A 14,157-nucleotide genomic window follows, 5' to 3' on the forward strand; every position below is an offset into this window, starting at 1 on the left:
ATTAAAGTGGCAATAAATTCACAATTATCAAAAATTGAATATAAAGAAAACAAACTAAACAAGCTAGCAGAATAGGAACAAAATCATAGATATGGAGATCATTTGGAAAGTTATCAGTTGGGAGGTAGAAGCGGGAGGATATGGAAAAGGTGCAGGGATTAAGAAGTACAAATTGGTAGGTTCAGAACAGATAGGGGGATGTAAAGCGGAGTAGAGGAAATGGAGAAGCCAAAGAACTTACGTGCGTAACCATGGACATGAACTAAGGCGGGGGATTGCTGGAGGGAATGAGGGGTGCTGGGTGGAGGAGGACAAAGGGGGGTGGGAATTGGCATAACTGTAATTACATAATCAATACAATATAAAAAAAAGATGAACGTATATGTATTGAATAATTATTGGCCTGCCCACGTTTGGCTACTCTCATGTTTTCTTTGTTAATTCTAGATCAACCGAGCTCCGAGCTTCGGAACCGACCAGAAAATAGACTACGACGTGAAGAGAGGAGTGCTGCTAAACGCACTGAAGCTGCTGAACATCAGGTGAGGTGTCCCCGTCCCTCGGAGTTTTTTTCACTGCATTTGCCACAGAACCTTCATTTATATGTGGGATTGCTTGAACTTTTTGTATTTTATGTTTTGAATTTCTTAATTCCATTCAAACCCATTTAGTTTTCTTCTTTTTAAAAGTCTTTTCTCCTCTTCTAACACGTGATTTGTTTTTCCTTTTCCCCACTTAATGCTCTGATTCTATAGTAAACAATGGTTAAGTTACAGTATTGATATAATTATTTAATATAGAGTATAAGGTTGAATTGGGGAATACCTTATGATACCTTCTAGATTATCTTCCTCACCTTACAAGAAGAAACTAAAGCAGGTCATTCAGGAAGTAAAAAACCCCTCAAACATTGATTTCCTTATCTTTCTATCCCAGAGTTCTTCCCATTATATCTTGCTGCCTGGGTAAACAGAAAAGAGAGTAGACATAAAAGTAAACAAATAAGTGAGGGTTAATCTTCCAATGGGAGTTTTTTTTTAAGGCTTAATAATAATATTCCATTGTATGTTCACACCATATTTTATTTCTCTTTTAAAATTTTTATTTATTGCCCTGGCTGGCGTAGCTCAGTGGATTGAGCGCGGGCTGTGAACCAAGTATCGCAGGTTCCATTCCCAGTCAGAGCACATACCTGGGTTGCAGGCCACGGCCCCCAGCAACCGCACATTGATGTCTCTCTCTCTCTCTCTCTCTCTTTCTCTCTCTCTCTCCCTCCCTTCCCTCTCTAAAAATAAATAAATAAAATCTTTAAAAAAAATAAAAATTTTATTTATTTATTTTCAAAGACAGGAAAAGGGAGGGAGGAAGAGAGGGAGAGAAACATTGGATGTGTGAGAAAAACATGGATTTGTTGCCTGTCACATGAGCCCAGACTGAGAACTGGCCCAGTACCCAGGCAGGTGCCTTGACCGGGAGTTGAACCGATGACCTCTTGCTTTGTGGGATGATGCCCTATCAACTGAGCCACACCAGTCAGGGCCACCACATTATCTTTATCCATTGATGAACATTTAGGTTGCTTCCATGTCTTGGCTATTGTGAAAATTGCTGCAGTGTATATGAGAGTGTGGATATCCCTGAATCCTAACTCCAGCTCCTCTGGGTATATACCCAGAAGTGGGATTGCTGGCTGCAGTGTGCGTGACCGTGGATGTCGCATATTCAAAACGCTATTATCTGGGAAAGCTTTTGGCTCGTAATAAAGTAAAATTTTTAAAAGTTTAACTGAACTTCTCAGAGAAGTAATGAGTTGTTTGCAATTATAAATATTGAAACAGCATTTAGGGTGTTGGATTAAAGGACCTTGGAGGTAATTTATTCTTAGGGATTTTATGATTTCAGTTTCTACTTGTTATTTTAAGAGCTCTAGAGAAGTTGTGGGATGCCTCCAAGCAATTTATTTATTTTGAATGTTTTCCAAGCACTTAGGAGATGCCTGATTAAAATGTAGCTTCAATGGAAAGCATCATTTAAAAAAGAGATAGGCATACAAACTTGTTCAAAAATTTTTATATGACTCCTCCTTTTGCTTGATGGAAGGATGATTTGCCTAAATTCTGTTGATATTTCAATTATGATAAATGAATAGAAAAAAAGTAATGTGGAATGAGAAATTTTTGTTTAGCTTAGCATCAGATTTTGGATTACTTAAGCAATATGCCTATAATTTTTTTGCATTTACTATTATTGTATAAGTAGGCCTTGAATTTTTTGTGTGTGTGTGTGTGCAAGTCTTTTGACCTTGCCAATGACAGCATCAATTCAGGACCTTATCCATGGGTATTTTTAGTCTCCTTAAAAGTGAGAGGTACACATTTAAACAGTGAGACATTTCTAGACTTAACTCTAAGGAAATGTTGGACTTCATCTTCCTTGTTTTCCTTAGTGTTGTTCCACTTAGGAATTTAGCACAGTTGTTAACATTTAGAGAATATGCTAATGAAGCTTGTGCTGCCGATGTGCCTTTCCTCTTCAACCACATGGAGAGCACTGGGGGCGTGGAGGGGCATACTTGTACTCCAGTGTCGCCAAGTATGAGATGGGCACCTTGTGGGAACATGAGCAGGAACTAAGAATGCTGGGAAAATTCTATTATTGGATTAATTTTTATATGGACTGTTTTACTTCAGATAGAACAAATTGTTCTGTGATTCCCTATTTACATTCATTTTAATCAGACTGTCACAATGATCTTTTTTTAATTTTGTTATCTTTCTGCTCAAGAACCTAAATGGATTTCTGTTGGCAACAGTTAGTCTAAGCTCCTTTCAAAATAAAACTTAACCTTAGCTTTTCCATCTTATTTCCTATTTCTCTCCAACCCAAATTTAGTTAAGCTGATTTTCTTACTATTTTTCTCACATGTTTTGGCCAGTCTAATTGATGATTTATTCTGTTCCTTACCTTGGATGCCTTTGGTTATTGCCATCCTTTATTATGGATGGCATCCTTTATTACTCAAATTCCATCCTTTATTATGGTATCTTCTTTCTAGCACAAGTTAATTTTTTCTTCTTTGAACTCCAAGAGGAATTATAGTCTGCATAGTACATGGCCTATCATGTTTGTTCACTCTTTTATGCTCTGTGCTATTCTACCTGGGCATGGCTGATTTTTCAATTTGACTTAAGCTCCTTGAAGTCAAGGAGTATATATGTTGTTATTTTACACAATTATTAATATAATGCATTGCTTATAGTATGGCTCCATATATACCCCCAAATTCCTAGTGCAAGTGTATACGTTTAGTCTCAGGAAAATCCGGAAGAGTGTGGATTGCTCAGTGTGTTCCATCTCAGCCCCTGAGAGTACAGAACCTCAGATCAAGGGGCCAGAATTGATCCACTTAGTACTTGGATGGTACAATGTTATTTGAGTTCAGATTCAAATAATTTTCTGAAACATTTGGCTTGGGGTCTTCAGAGACAAAGAGTACAAAAGGGGCTATATGCAGAACAGGAAAAAATAATAAACAAAAATAGTCAATGGTAAAATAATAGTAAGTAAGAAAAAGTATTTTTTTGGTAATAAAAGAAAAATGCAGTCTTGTGTAGTGGGGGTAGTAGTGTCTTGATAAGAGGAATCTTTTTTCTTTATAAGTATTATATTAGAATCTTTAAAACAGAGTCTAGGAACCATCCACATAAATGTCCAGGCTAGAAAGCTGAGAGTTATCTTTATATCTTTCCTTTATTATGAATCAGCTGAGTCCTGTCAACTGTATGACTACCATTTAATTTTCAGTCTCACCAAGTTTCAGAACTTCTCATTTCTCTTCTGGATTATGTTACTAGTTTTCTTTTTTCTTCTAGCACTAACTCCCTCCCCATTTTTCAGCCTTGCTCCACTCTGTTGCTCTGCAAGCCAATTAACAAGTGTGTACTGCGTGCCCACTACCATTGCAGTGGGCACTAGGAACTCAGTGTCTCCCTGATTCCCAGGTTTCTGGCTTGGATGCCTTGTTTGATAATACATCATTGATTTAGATAAAATTTTTAGGTGAGAAATAGATTTAGAGGAGTGATGGGGGAAGGTAGAGAGAGAGAGAGATAGTTCAGTTTTAAACATGCTAATTCTGAGGTGCTTTGAGACCTCCACAGAATTGTTAAGTGGGAAATTTGATATTCAGTGCCCCAGGAGGCGGAGAGATCTATCTGGCTGACACCCGCATACGCGTACCGATGCCATTGCATCTGACAGGTGAGAGCACACAGTTGGGGTGCACATATTGAGAAGTGAAGGGCCTGGGCAGCAGAGCCCTGAGGAATGCCAATATTGCAATGCCAATGTTTATAAACTCTGATATTCTGATAAGATTGTTTCCACACTCTTGTTTCCAGATAAAGTTTCAGTACTGCATCAAGGCATTTTTAATCTTAGATTGCATATGAGACAGTGTTTGGTCTGGCTTATGCATCTCTCACACGTATGGCCACTTTTTGTTCTTTTCCTCGCCTCAGAATTAATTTTTCTAAGAATGCATGTGTGGCGCTGTCTCACATGTTCATGGTTTTGCACGTACTCACATTGAAATGTACTTTCAGCTTTGTTCCTCTGGTGAATGTCAACTCATTTAAAAAAGTTTTTGGTAAAATATACTTAACATGAAATTTACTATCTTAACCATTTTTAATTGTGCAATTCAGTGGCATTAACTAGATGCACATTGTTGTGCAGCCATCACCACCATCCTTCCCCAGAACTTTGTGGTTGTGCAAAGCTGGAACTCTGCTCATGAATCAGTAACTCTCCACCGATTGCACAGCTCCACAGGGTGGAAGAGGGAGGAGCTAGTTTCACTGGGAGGCAATCTTGCAACAGGGCTTTCCACCATAAAAATCAGACATCTGAAACTAAATTTTCAAGATTGGGCAAAAATGAGAAGGACTGTACAGAAGTTTTCAAATAAATAATGATTGTTAGACTAGGATTTCAGTCAGAATTGAAAATGTACTTCAGCGGTCAGTGTAAGTGAGAGTGCTTCAATACTAATGGAATTGGTCGAAGGAGGAGAAAGGAACCAACATTTATGAAGGACCCATTAATGTTATCATGAGCTAATGTTTGTAAGAGCTGTAGGAGGGAAACATTATGTTATCATTTAATAGATGGGGAAACAGACTTAACAGGTAATCGACCTCAGCTTGTACGGATAGTAAGTTGTTCAGCTGTTTCCAGTTTTTTTCGGTTACCTTCAGAATTTCTGTTTAACATAGAGAGACACTTATCTGATGGATGCTTAGGTGAATATAGTGTGAATATATAACTTAGTAAACATTGGTTCATCTTCACTGTGTCTCCTTTCCTGCTAATCTCCCAGGGATAAGATCAGAGTTTTTGTGAATTCTAGAATATGGTCTTGTGTTTTATATTTTAGGACCAGTGATAAAAGGAGAAACTTGGCCAAACAAAAAGCTGAGGCTCAAAGGAGGCTTTATGGTCAAAATTCAATGAGAAGGCTCTTACCAGGTTCCTCAGACTGGGAACAGCAGAGACATCAGTTGGAGAGGCGGAAAGAGGAGTTGGTATGAAAATTTTAACACACCCACATTTTGAATTGCATAATTCATTTCTCGGGTTTTATTTGTAAAATTTCTTTATTCTAGAAAGAGAGACTCGCTCAAGTACGAAAGCAGATCTCCAAAGAAGAACATGAAAATCGACATATGGGGAATTATAGGCAAGTGCACTTCCTTTTTATATAGATAGTGCAAGTTAAGTGTCAATACAATTAGTCTACATTTTATAACCATTTAGGCATGTTTTAAGCACTATTTATTTTACTTTAAGTAAGTGCTTTTGTTTAACATTTTTCTGGGATGAAAAGGTCATCAGCAACTAGATGGTGCAGGTTTGGGAGACCCCTGCTAACCAGCCTTGATGGGGGTTATGTGAGGCCTTTTAAATCTGAGAGTATCTTGTCCTTATTTGGTTACAATGTGGTATTTTGAGGAAGTCAGGTTTCAGTTCTAGTATTATTTCTGTCAGTTCAGAGTGGTTGCTATATTTTGTTTTAAACTCTTAATGTATCAGAAACCAGGCAAATAATGAAAATGTTTGAAAGAGCCAGGCATGAGACAGTAGCAAGCGTGTAGACCCTGATGAACTGGAACCCTTCCCTCTACAGTATCTGCTGCGATGGGACAAAAGGGTGTTCCCTAAGTTCCTCCAGTAACTGGACTAAATCCAAAACTTCCAAATTATCCCTCATCACCTAAACTTTCTCCCATAAAGTTCTGTATTCCTTCAATATGCCCAATTGCAATGGTTTTCCAACCACCTACTTCTAACTAAACCCTTATATTGTATCATCTGTTTAAGATAATTCTCTAGATAAACTTTGTGTGTGTGACAGATGACAATTTATGTATTTTTCATAACTATATACATCTTTATTTTTGACACCTAGTGAAGTGCCTGGCAGAATAGGTGGTCATGGATTATCGATGTAGTTGACCTTCACTCTTAACAATATAATAGCTTCTTTTACACAAGTTGGTTTATCTGACTTTATTGTAGACGAATTTATCCTCCTGAAGATAAGACTCTACTTGAAAAGTATGAAAATTTGTTGGCTGCTGCCTTTCAGACCTTTCTTTCAGGAAGAGCAGCTTCATTCCAGCGAGAGCTGAATAATCCTTTGAAAAAGATGAAGGTAAAGGAATGCGTGTTTATACAGAGGGAAAAAAAATTAAGCAAAATAATATGTCTTGAAAAACAACCTACCTCAGTCCCACATATAGAAAAGTTTTATATTGAAGATGTACTTGCTTCCATTTTAACAGCTGGTAACATTTCATAACCAACCAAGTGATTTCAAAAATAAGATGTCTAACAAGACAAATTATACATTAGAGAATGTTGATATTATGTTGTAATACCAATCTATTTTAATAAACATGTCTTACAATAGAAATGTGTATGTGTAACTGAATAAAAAAAATCTGTTGTATTTACCAAGGGGTTTGTGATGCTGTTGTTATTTGTAGTGTAACTGACATTAAACAGTATTCTTTTCCCACGACTGCGTAGGCCTGGCTGTGAGAGGTGGTGCAAACACATACGCATACCCGCAAACTTTCTACCACCCACACACAGCGATCTGTTGACCTTACTACAGGGTCTGTCAGTTATCTATTGCAGCATAAACCACTTCATTTATTTGCTTATTATTCTGCACTCTTGAGTGGTTCCTTCTGCTTATCTTGAGAATCAAGCTATGATTCACTTCATTTATCTGAAAGGGCACCTGGGGCTGGGTGCACAGGATGGCCTCACTCACCTGTTTAGAGCCTCATTTGAAATAGCTGGAACACCTGGGAAGCTTGCTGGGTATTTCTTTCTCCATGCATAGTCTAGGGTAGGGTAGCCAGATCTCTTAATTCAGTAGTTTGGGGTTCCAAAAGGGAGAATTTCAAAAGGGCAAGCCCAGGGTGCAAGTGCTAATCAAGCCTCTGCTTGCATAATGCTTACTAATGTCCCACTGGGTGAATAACTTTATGTGGACCCATTTAAACTCTTTGTACTTGATATTACTTGACATCCCCTGACAGTGATGTATCCTCGGTATCTTGGATAGCCTCTTATATTGAGAGATTCAAAAATCATGAGCAATCTGGGCTTTTCACTCAGCTTCTACAACAGAAGGTTGCAAAGCCACTTTTTTAGCTGCCTAGACTTGAGAGACAGAAGCAGAAGGAACATTGTATACCCCAGTGTTTTTCTCCTCCAAATTTCCATCTTTTGATGTGTGTAAATGTCTTACCATTAGAATTATGTCTGTGGCCCTTTTGTTTGTCTTGACCCAGACGGTGAGAGACCTTCAATTTTCTTCACCTGTTTTATAATCTGATTTCTCTCTCCTAGAATCTATCCTCTCTCCTCATTATTCTGCTCCTCCATCCCTACTTTTCCTAGCAGAAACCTAGGGGTTTTGGAACCAAGTAAACCTAGATTCAAATTGCAGTTCCCCCATCCTGTTAATTTTGTAACCTTTGCCTAAACTATTTGATCAATAGTTTCCTTGCCACTAAACGAGTAGTATTAAAACTACTTATCAAGCTGGTTGTGAAAATAAAATCGAGGTTAATTAAAAGTCTATTAAACTACTTGACACATAATAAATGGGCTTCAAATCTGAATTTCCTTTCTACCTCTATATTCAAAATCTAGGTTAAATGTTACTGCTTGTGCCATTGTTGCACTGGCCTGTGAGCCCAGATATTTATACTTTCTTTACTAATGTTGCTTTGTAATAAGTGTTGAAATCAGATAGTGTAAGCCCTCAATTTGTTCTTTTTCAAACTTGTTTGGCCTCTCTAGGACCTTTTACATTTCCATATATATTTTAAAATCATCCTGAGAATCTTTTTTAAAAAAGGCTACTGGGATTTTAATTGGGACTGTGAGAAACCTGTGAAACAATTTCTGGGGAATTAACGATACTGAGTCTCTGATCCATTCATATGGCACATCTCCATGTATCTGAGTCCTTCATTACTCGGCTGTGTTTGTAGTTTTTGCTGTGTAGTTCTTATGCATCTTTCATTAAATTTATTCTAAGTATTTGATTTTTTTGCTACTGTTGCTAGTAAATAGTTTTTAAATTTTTTCATTTTTTTGTTTGTTGCCAGGATGTAAATATTTAATTATTTTCATATGTTGCCCTTATATCTATCAATTTTATATGTTGTATTTTTATTAACTGCTATTTAAAATTATTTTCTGATATTTATTTTGGTTATTTAGAAGTTTGTTCCTTAATTTTCATACATTAAGTTTTGTAGTTTTATTTTTGTTAGGGATTTCTGGTTTAGTTCATTGGTGTTAGAAAACATTCTGATTTGTCTTGTAAAATGAATTGAGACTTGCTTTATGTCTCAATATAGTGCTTATTTTAGCAAATGTACCAAGTCTACTTGGAAAAATGTGTATAGTGCAGGTGTTGGTTGCAGAGATTGATACATGTCACTTAAGTACTCTTGGCTATTAGTGTTGTTCAAATATTCTATGTCCTTTTATATATATATATATTTTTTGGCCTACTTGATGCACCAGTTACTGAGGAGGATTTGTATATTTAGTTCTGTTGATTTTTGTTTCATATACTTTGAAATTATGAAGATGTTTTCCTAGTGAATTCCTTTCCTATTTTATCATTATGAAGTGTTTATTTCTCTTGGGTCACATTCTGTATGAGTAATAGAGACACATGGGTTTCTATCTCATGGCTACTGTTTCTGTCTCATGGCTGTCCATCCCCTTGCTTTCAACCCATCTGTGTTCTTACATTTATAATGCCTCTGGTAATTATCATATAGTCAGGTCACATTTCTTTTAAATCCAGTCCAACAATGTGTCTTGAAATCATTTTACGCAATAACTGGTGTAGTTGGGTTTATGTCTGTCTTTTGCTCTTTTTTCCTCTACTTATACTATCTATTATTATTTTTGCTTCCTTTATTCTTTTGGAAAATCATTTTTTAATTATGTCATCTTCACTATTGGCTTTTACTTATATTTGCAGCATAATGTGAGTTTTTAAAAAGTAATTACAATATGCATCCTTAAATCATAATAGTCTACCTTGAATTAGTATTTTACTGCTTCACAGACCATATAAAAGCCCTAACAGTTTAATTTTATTTAGTTCCTCTCTAGACTTAGTGCTGTTATCATTTATTTTACTTTTACATGTGTTATAGTCTTCAACATACATCATTATTACCCTTTTGAAAGGCACTCATTGGGCCTTTCGCTAATGACCCACTGAACCGTCAAGAAAAAGAGCAAAGTAAAAACACCGATTTGGGTGAAGTGGCAGCATGTTCTGTAGTTTTGCTTCAGTCAGTGGTGTGACAAGGGGTTAAAAAAACCCATCATTATTATTGTGTTCTGAGCACCAAGTGGTCTTGAATAGTTTTATAAATAGACTTTCATATTTATACACATACTGATCCTTTCTTGTGTTCTTCATTTCATTCTGCAGATTCATACTTCCAACAGGGTCATTCATCTTTCCTACAGTTTGAGGAAACTTTCTTTAGTATTTCACATTCTTTTTGGTATGAATTCTCTCAGATCCATCTTCCCTCCCTCCTTCCCTCCCTCCCTGCCTCCCTCCTTCCCTTCCTCTCTCCCTTTCTCTCCTGAAATTGTCTTTTACTTTGCCTTCATTTTAAGTAGTTTAATTGGGTATATAATTCTATCATGTCAGGCTTTTTTTTCTTTCAGTACTTTTAAAGGTGTCATTTCTTTGTCTCCTGGTTTCTGTTGTTTCTATTCAGAATTCAGCCATTGTTATTTTTGTTTTTCCTCTGAATATGCCTTTTGTCCTGACTGCCTTTTTTTTTATTTCAGCATTTTGGCTTTGATGTGTCTGTGTGTGATTTGTTTACCTTGCTTGTGGTTTTCTCATCTTTTTGAAGATGTGGGTTAATGTCTTTCACGGTTCTGGAAAATTTTCTTTCATAATTTCATTAGATATTTCTGCTGTATTTTATATATTGCCTCTTTAATGGGACTGTAGTTTCACATATATTAGATCATTGGACAGCGTCCCATATATCTTTGATGCCCTATTCTGTTTTACTTTTTTTCTCTCTTTGTCTATGTTTCAGTTGGATCATTTTCATTGACATATTTTTGTTGTGTCTAGACTACCATTGAGCATACTGAGTCACATCTTAATTTTAGATTATGTTAGTCAGCTCAAGAATATCTATTTGGTTTTTTAAAATTTCTCTTCTCTGGTAAAATTCAGTATCTTTCATTCGTTTTGTTTCCTTTTTCATTTTTTTCTGTAACATGTATATAATAATTATTTTAAAATCCTTGTCTGTTAATTTTAATGTTTGGATTACTTAGGGTCCTTTTATTGTTTTTTCCTTTTGATTATGGTTCACGTTTTTTGTTTTTTTTGAATGTCCTATAATTTTTATTTGTTTAACAGACATTGTTTATAAAAGAATCATAAAAAATTGATATTATTTTCCACAAAAGAAGGCATATCTTTCTTCTTACAGGGTGCTAGGGTGAAGGGCTAATTACTTTGAGTTGTAGATAAGTTAAAGAAAAGCAAAAGTGAAACTACATCAAACCTGAGAGCTTCTACATAGCAAAAGAAGCAAACAAACAAAAAAATGAAAAGGCAACCTACAGAATGGAAAAATATTTTTGTAAACCATATCTAAAATAAGGAGTTGATAGCTAAAGTATATTGAATTCATATAACTCAATAAAACTCCCCATCTTTATTACAAAGTGGACAGAGAAACTTAATAGATATTTTTCCAAAGAAGATATTGAAATGTCCAACAGACACGTGAAAGGGGCTCCATATCACTAATCATCAAGGAAGAACAAATCTCAGCCACAGTGACGTATCACCTCACACCTGTTGAATGGCTGTTATCAGAAAGACCAGAGTAACAAGTATTGGGAAAATGTGGGAGAAAGCGAATCCTTGCACACTCATGGTGGGACTGTAAATCAGTCCAGCCACTGTGGGAAACAGCAACCTAAGTGCCTGTCCATAGGCGAATAGACATAGATGGTGTGGTGTACCCCTACAGGGGAATATTGTCCTGTGGTGAGAAGGGAGGAAATCCTGCCATTTGTGACAATATGGATGGACCTTGAGGACATAATGCTAAGTGAGATAAGTCAGACAGAGAAAGACAAATACTGGATAATATCTCTTATATGTGGAATTTTAAAAACTCAAGTAAAAAGGGGTTTGGTGGTGGGGTGGGGGGTCAGAGAGATGTTATTTAAATGTATACACTTGCAACTAGTAGTAAGTCTGTCTTAGAGATCTAACACACTGTATAGTGAATATAGCCAATGATATTTAATTCCAATCATTAAGCTTGCTAAGAGACTAGATCTTAATTTTTCCAACCACTAAAAAGAAATGTTCATTATGGGACTTGGTAGAGGAGTTAACTATAGCTACAAGGGCAATATTATAATATATACATGTATCAATATGCTGTACACCTTAAATTTACAGTGTTACATATCAAGTATATTTCAATTGAAAAGTAAAACTAAAATAAGAAAAGTTGAACTGGGTCCAGGCTGGGTTTAGTAGTTTTAGTTTACCTCTGGTTTCAAGTGTCTTGGAGGTGAAATCTGTTCAGTGTTTATTATAGGCCTCATGCTCTATTGGTATCTAAGACCTGTAACACCGCAGAGAAGTATTTCTGGCTTCCATCCATGCCTCCATCCTCCTACATCACCTCATATGCACTCAAACTGCTGTCACAGAGATACAGCAGGCGATGAGAACCAGCTCTGTGGGGCTCCTCTAGATGTTACACTAGCCAACACGGCCATAGAGAACTCCATTGGGTTCTTTATCCTGGCAGACTCTCTGCCTGTTCTAGACCTGATCTTTGTCCATCTGTGTCCAGACATGACTAATGATCCCAATATAGAAAGTGGTCCCTCCTCTCTTACAACCCAGGAAGAATTTCTCCCTCTCTGGCATTTAGTTTTTTTTTAATGTTACTTTTTATCCACAGCTTTCTGATGTCTTAAAAATATGATTATTTAGTTTATCTGTCTTTTTCTAGCTGTTATAATGAAAACACTGACTTTCTCCTAAACAGAAACAGAACTCCATGTGTTTCATTTTAACTATTTGTGCCTTGGAATTCATTGTGGAATTATTATTTAATCAAACTATAGAAAAAATCTTTTGGTATTTTAATAGCTAAACCTTCTTTGATTGATATGAATAACTTATTTTATAAATTTCTGCATAGTGATGCTTCTAGTTTCTTCTAAAACCTTTTTTAAGACATACTGAAATATAAATCATGTAAGTAAAAATGAGATATTTTTATAGGTTAAATAAATAGCTCAATGGAGCCATAGATTATTCAATTTTCAGTATAGCTGTTATAGTCCTATTCTGGTTTGCTCAACATTCAATTGGGTGTTATGTTTTTATAACTTTTCCCTGTAACATCAAAATGATTCTAGAAGATAAGAGAAGGTATTAAGCCTATAGATTGAAAACTTTTTATACAGTTCTAAAAATACTGTTGTGTACTAGTTAAAATTTTTAAAGTTTCATTAAATTGTGCCCATTAAGTAAATACTAATATTAGATTGGTAACTATTAGACCAGTCATCAGTTTTCTGTCTTAAGTTGCAAAACTACTTTGCAATGATCAATATAGAAATGATTGATGACATTGTGGTCTGGAAAATTAGAGTGACTTATAGAAATTTTGAAGTGTTCAATAGGCTAATTTATTGAGTTACTTTACTTTCAGATTTTAACAGTATGCTAAAACATAAAGATATGTTTGTTTATAATAATGCATAATGGTTTTAGCAATGTATTATATTATCAGATTTTAGAGAAAAAAATTTAAGAGTTTTTTATGACCCTTTATTATTCATTCGATCTGACCAATCTTCATTAAATAGTTTTAGGAATCCTTGTATACTCTTTTCTGGAGATTAATCAACTTAGAAAAATTCTAGGGTCCATTGGTGATCACAGTTTGAATTAAACATCTTTTTAAGGAGGAAGATATCTTGGATCTTCTGGAGCAATGTGAAATCGATGATGAAAAGTTGATGGGCAAAACTGCCAGGCCTCGAGGACCAAAGGTGCCGTACCTTTTCCTTTCTTAGTATCAAGGTAGATGCTATTAAGTACAGATGGTTTTCCATTTATATTTATCACCACGGGAATGGCCGGTATCACTTTCAAGGAGCTGTACAGACTCTATGTCCAGGACAGATACAGTTGGTTACCTCACACTTAGAAGTTTTGTTTTTTTGTTTTGCTAGTTTCCTTCACTTTTTGGATTCTTTTTGTAATGCTACTGAAATCCTAATTAGTCAGGACCAAGAGGGACTTAGAATTAATACCCTTATTAATAGTTAGTATTAAATTTTCCTTTTATCTCTAGGCGCATAATTATCGGAGAAGTGCAGCATTATAGATAAGGCAAATAATGAGTATAGAGATCCTTATTAGGAACCCCGTATTTTCCTGACCCAGCAACATTGAAATTGTGTTAGTTAAAATAGAGTTCCTAGGATAAAGAGAAAGCTGTCATGCAGGCAAAAACG

The 14,157-nt window shown here is 35.8% G+C and overlaps 1 protein-coding gene and 1 non-coding gene across 2 annotated transcripts in view; both read left to right on the forward strand.

Moving 5' to 3' along the window:
- The window catches only part of TTLL7 (tubulin tyrosine ligase like 7), a 138,846-nt gene that overhangs the window by 74,066 nt on the left and 50,623 nt on the right, over positions 1–14,157 (forward strand). The window contains exons 10-14 of the mRNA XM_045835619.1: positions 448–542; positions 5,438–5,585; positions 5,667–5,740; positions 6,580–6,715; positions 13,603–13,689. Coding sequence (XP_045691575.1) covers positions 448–542; positions 5,438–5,585; positions 5,667–5,740; positions 6,580–6,715; positions 13,603–13,689 — 540 coding nt within the window. The remainder of the gene's footprint in view (positions 1–447; positions 543–5,437; positions 5,586–5,666; positions 5,741–6,579; positions 6,716–13,602; positions 13,690–14,157) is intronic.
- On the forward strand, positions 9,787–9,923 carry LOC123816611. Its single transcript, XR_006785314.1, has one exon. It is a non-coding gene; the product is annotated as a small nucleolar RNA SNORA21 (small nucleolar RNA).

The sequence above is a fragment of the Phyllostomus hastatus genome, unplaced genomic scaffold (assembly GCF_019186645.2).
Source record: "Phyllostomus hastatus isolate PE091 unplaced genomic scaffold, TTU_PhHast_1.1 phas_contig_209, whole genome shotgun sequence".
Lineage (NCBI taxonomy): Eukaryota > Metazoa > Chordata > Mammalia > Chiroptera > Phyllostomidae > Phyllostomus > Phyllostomus hastatus.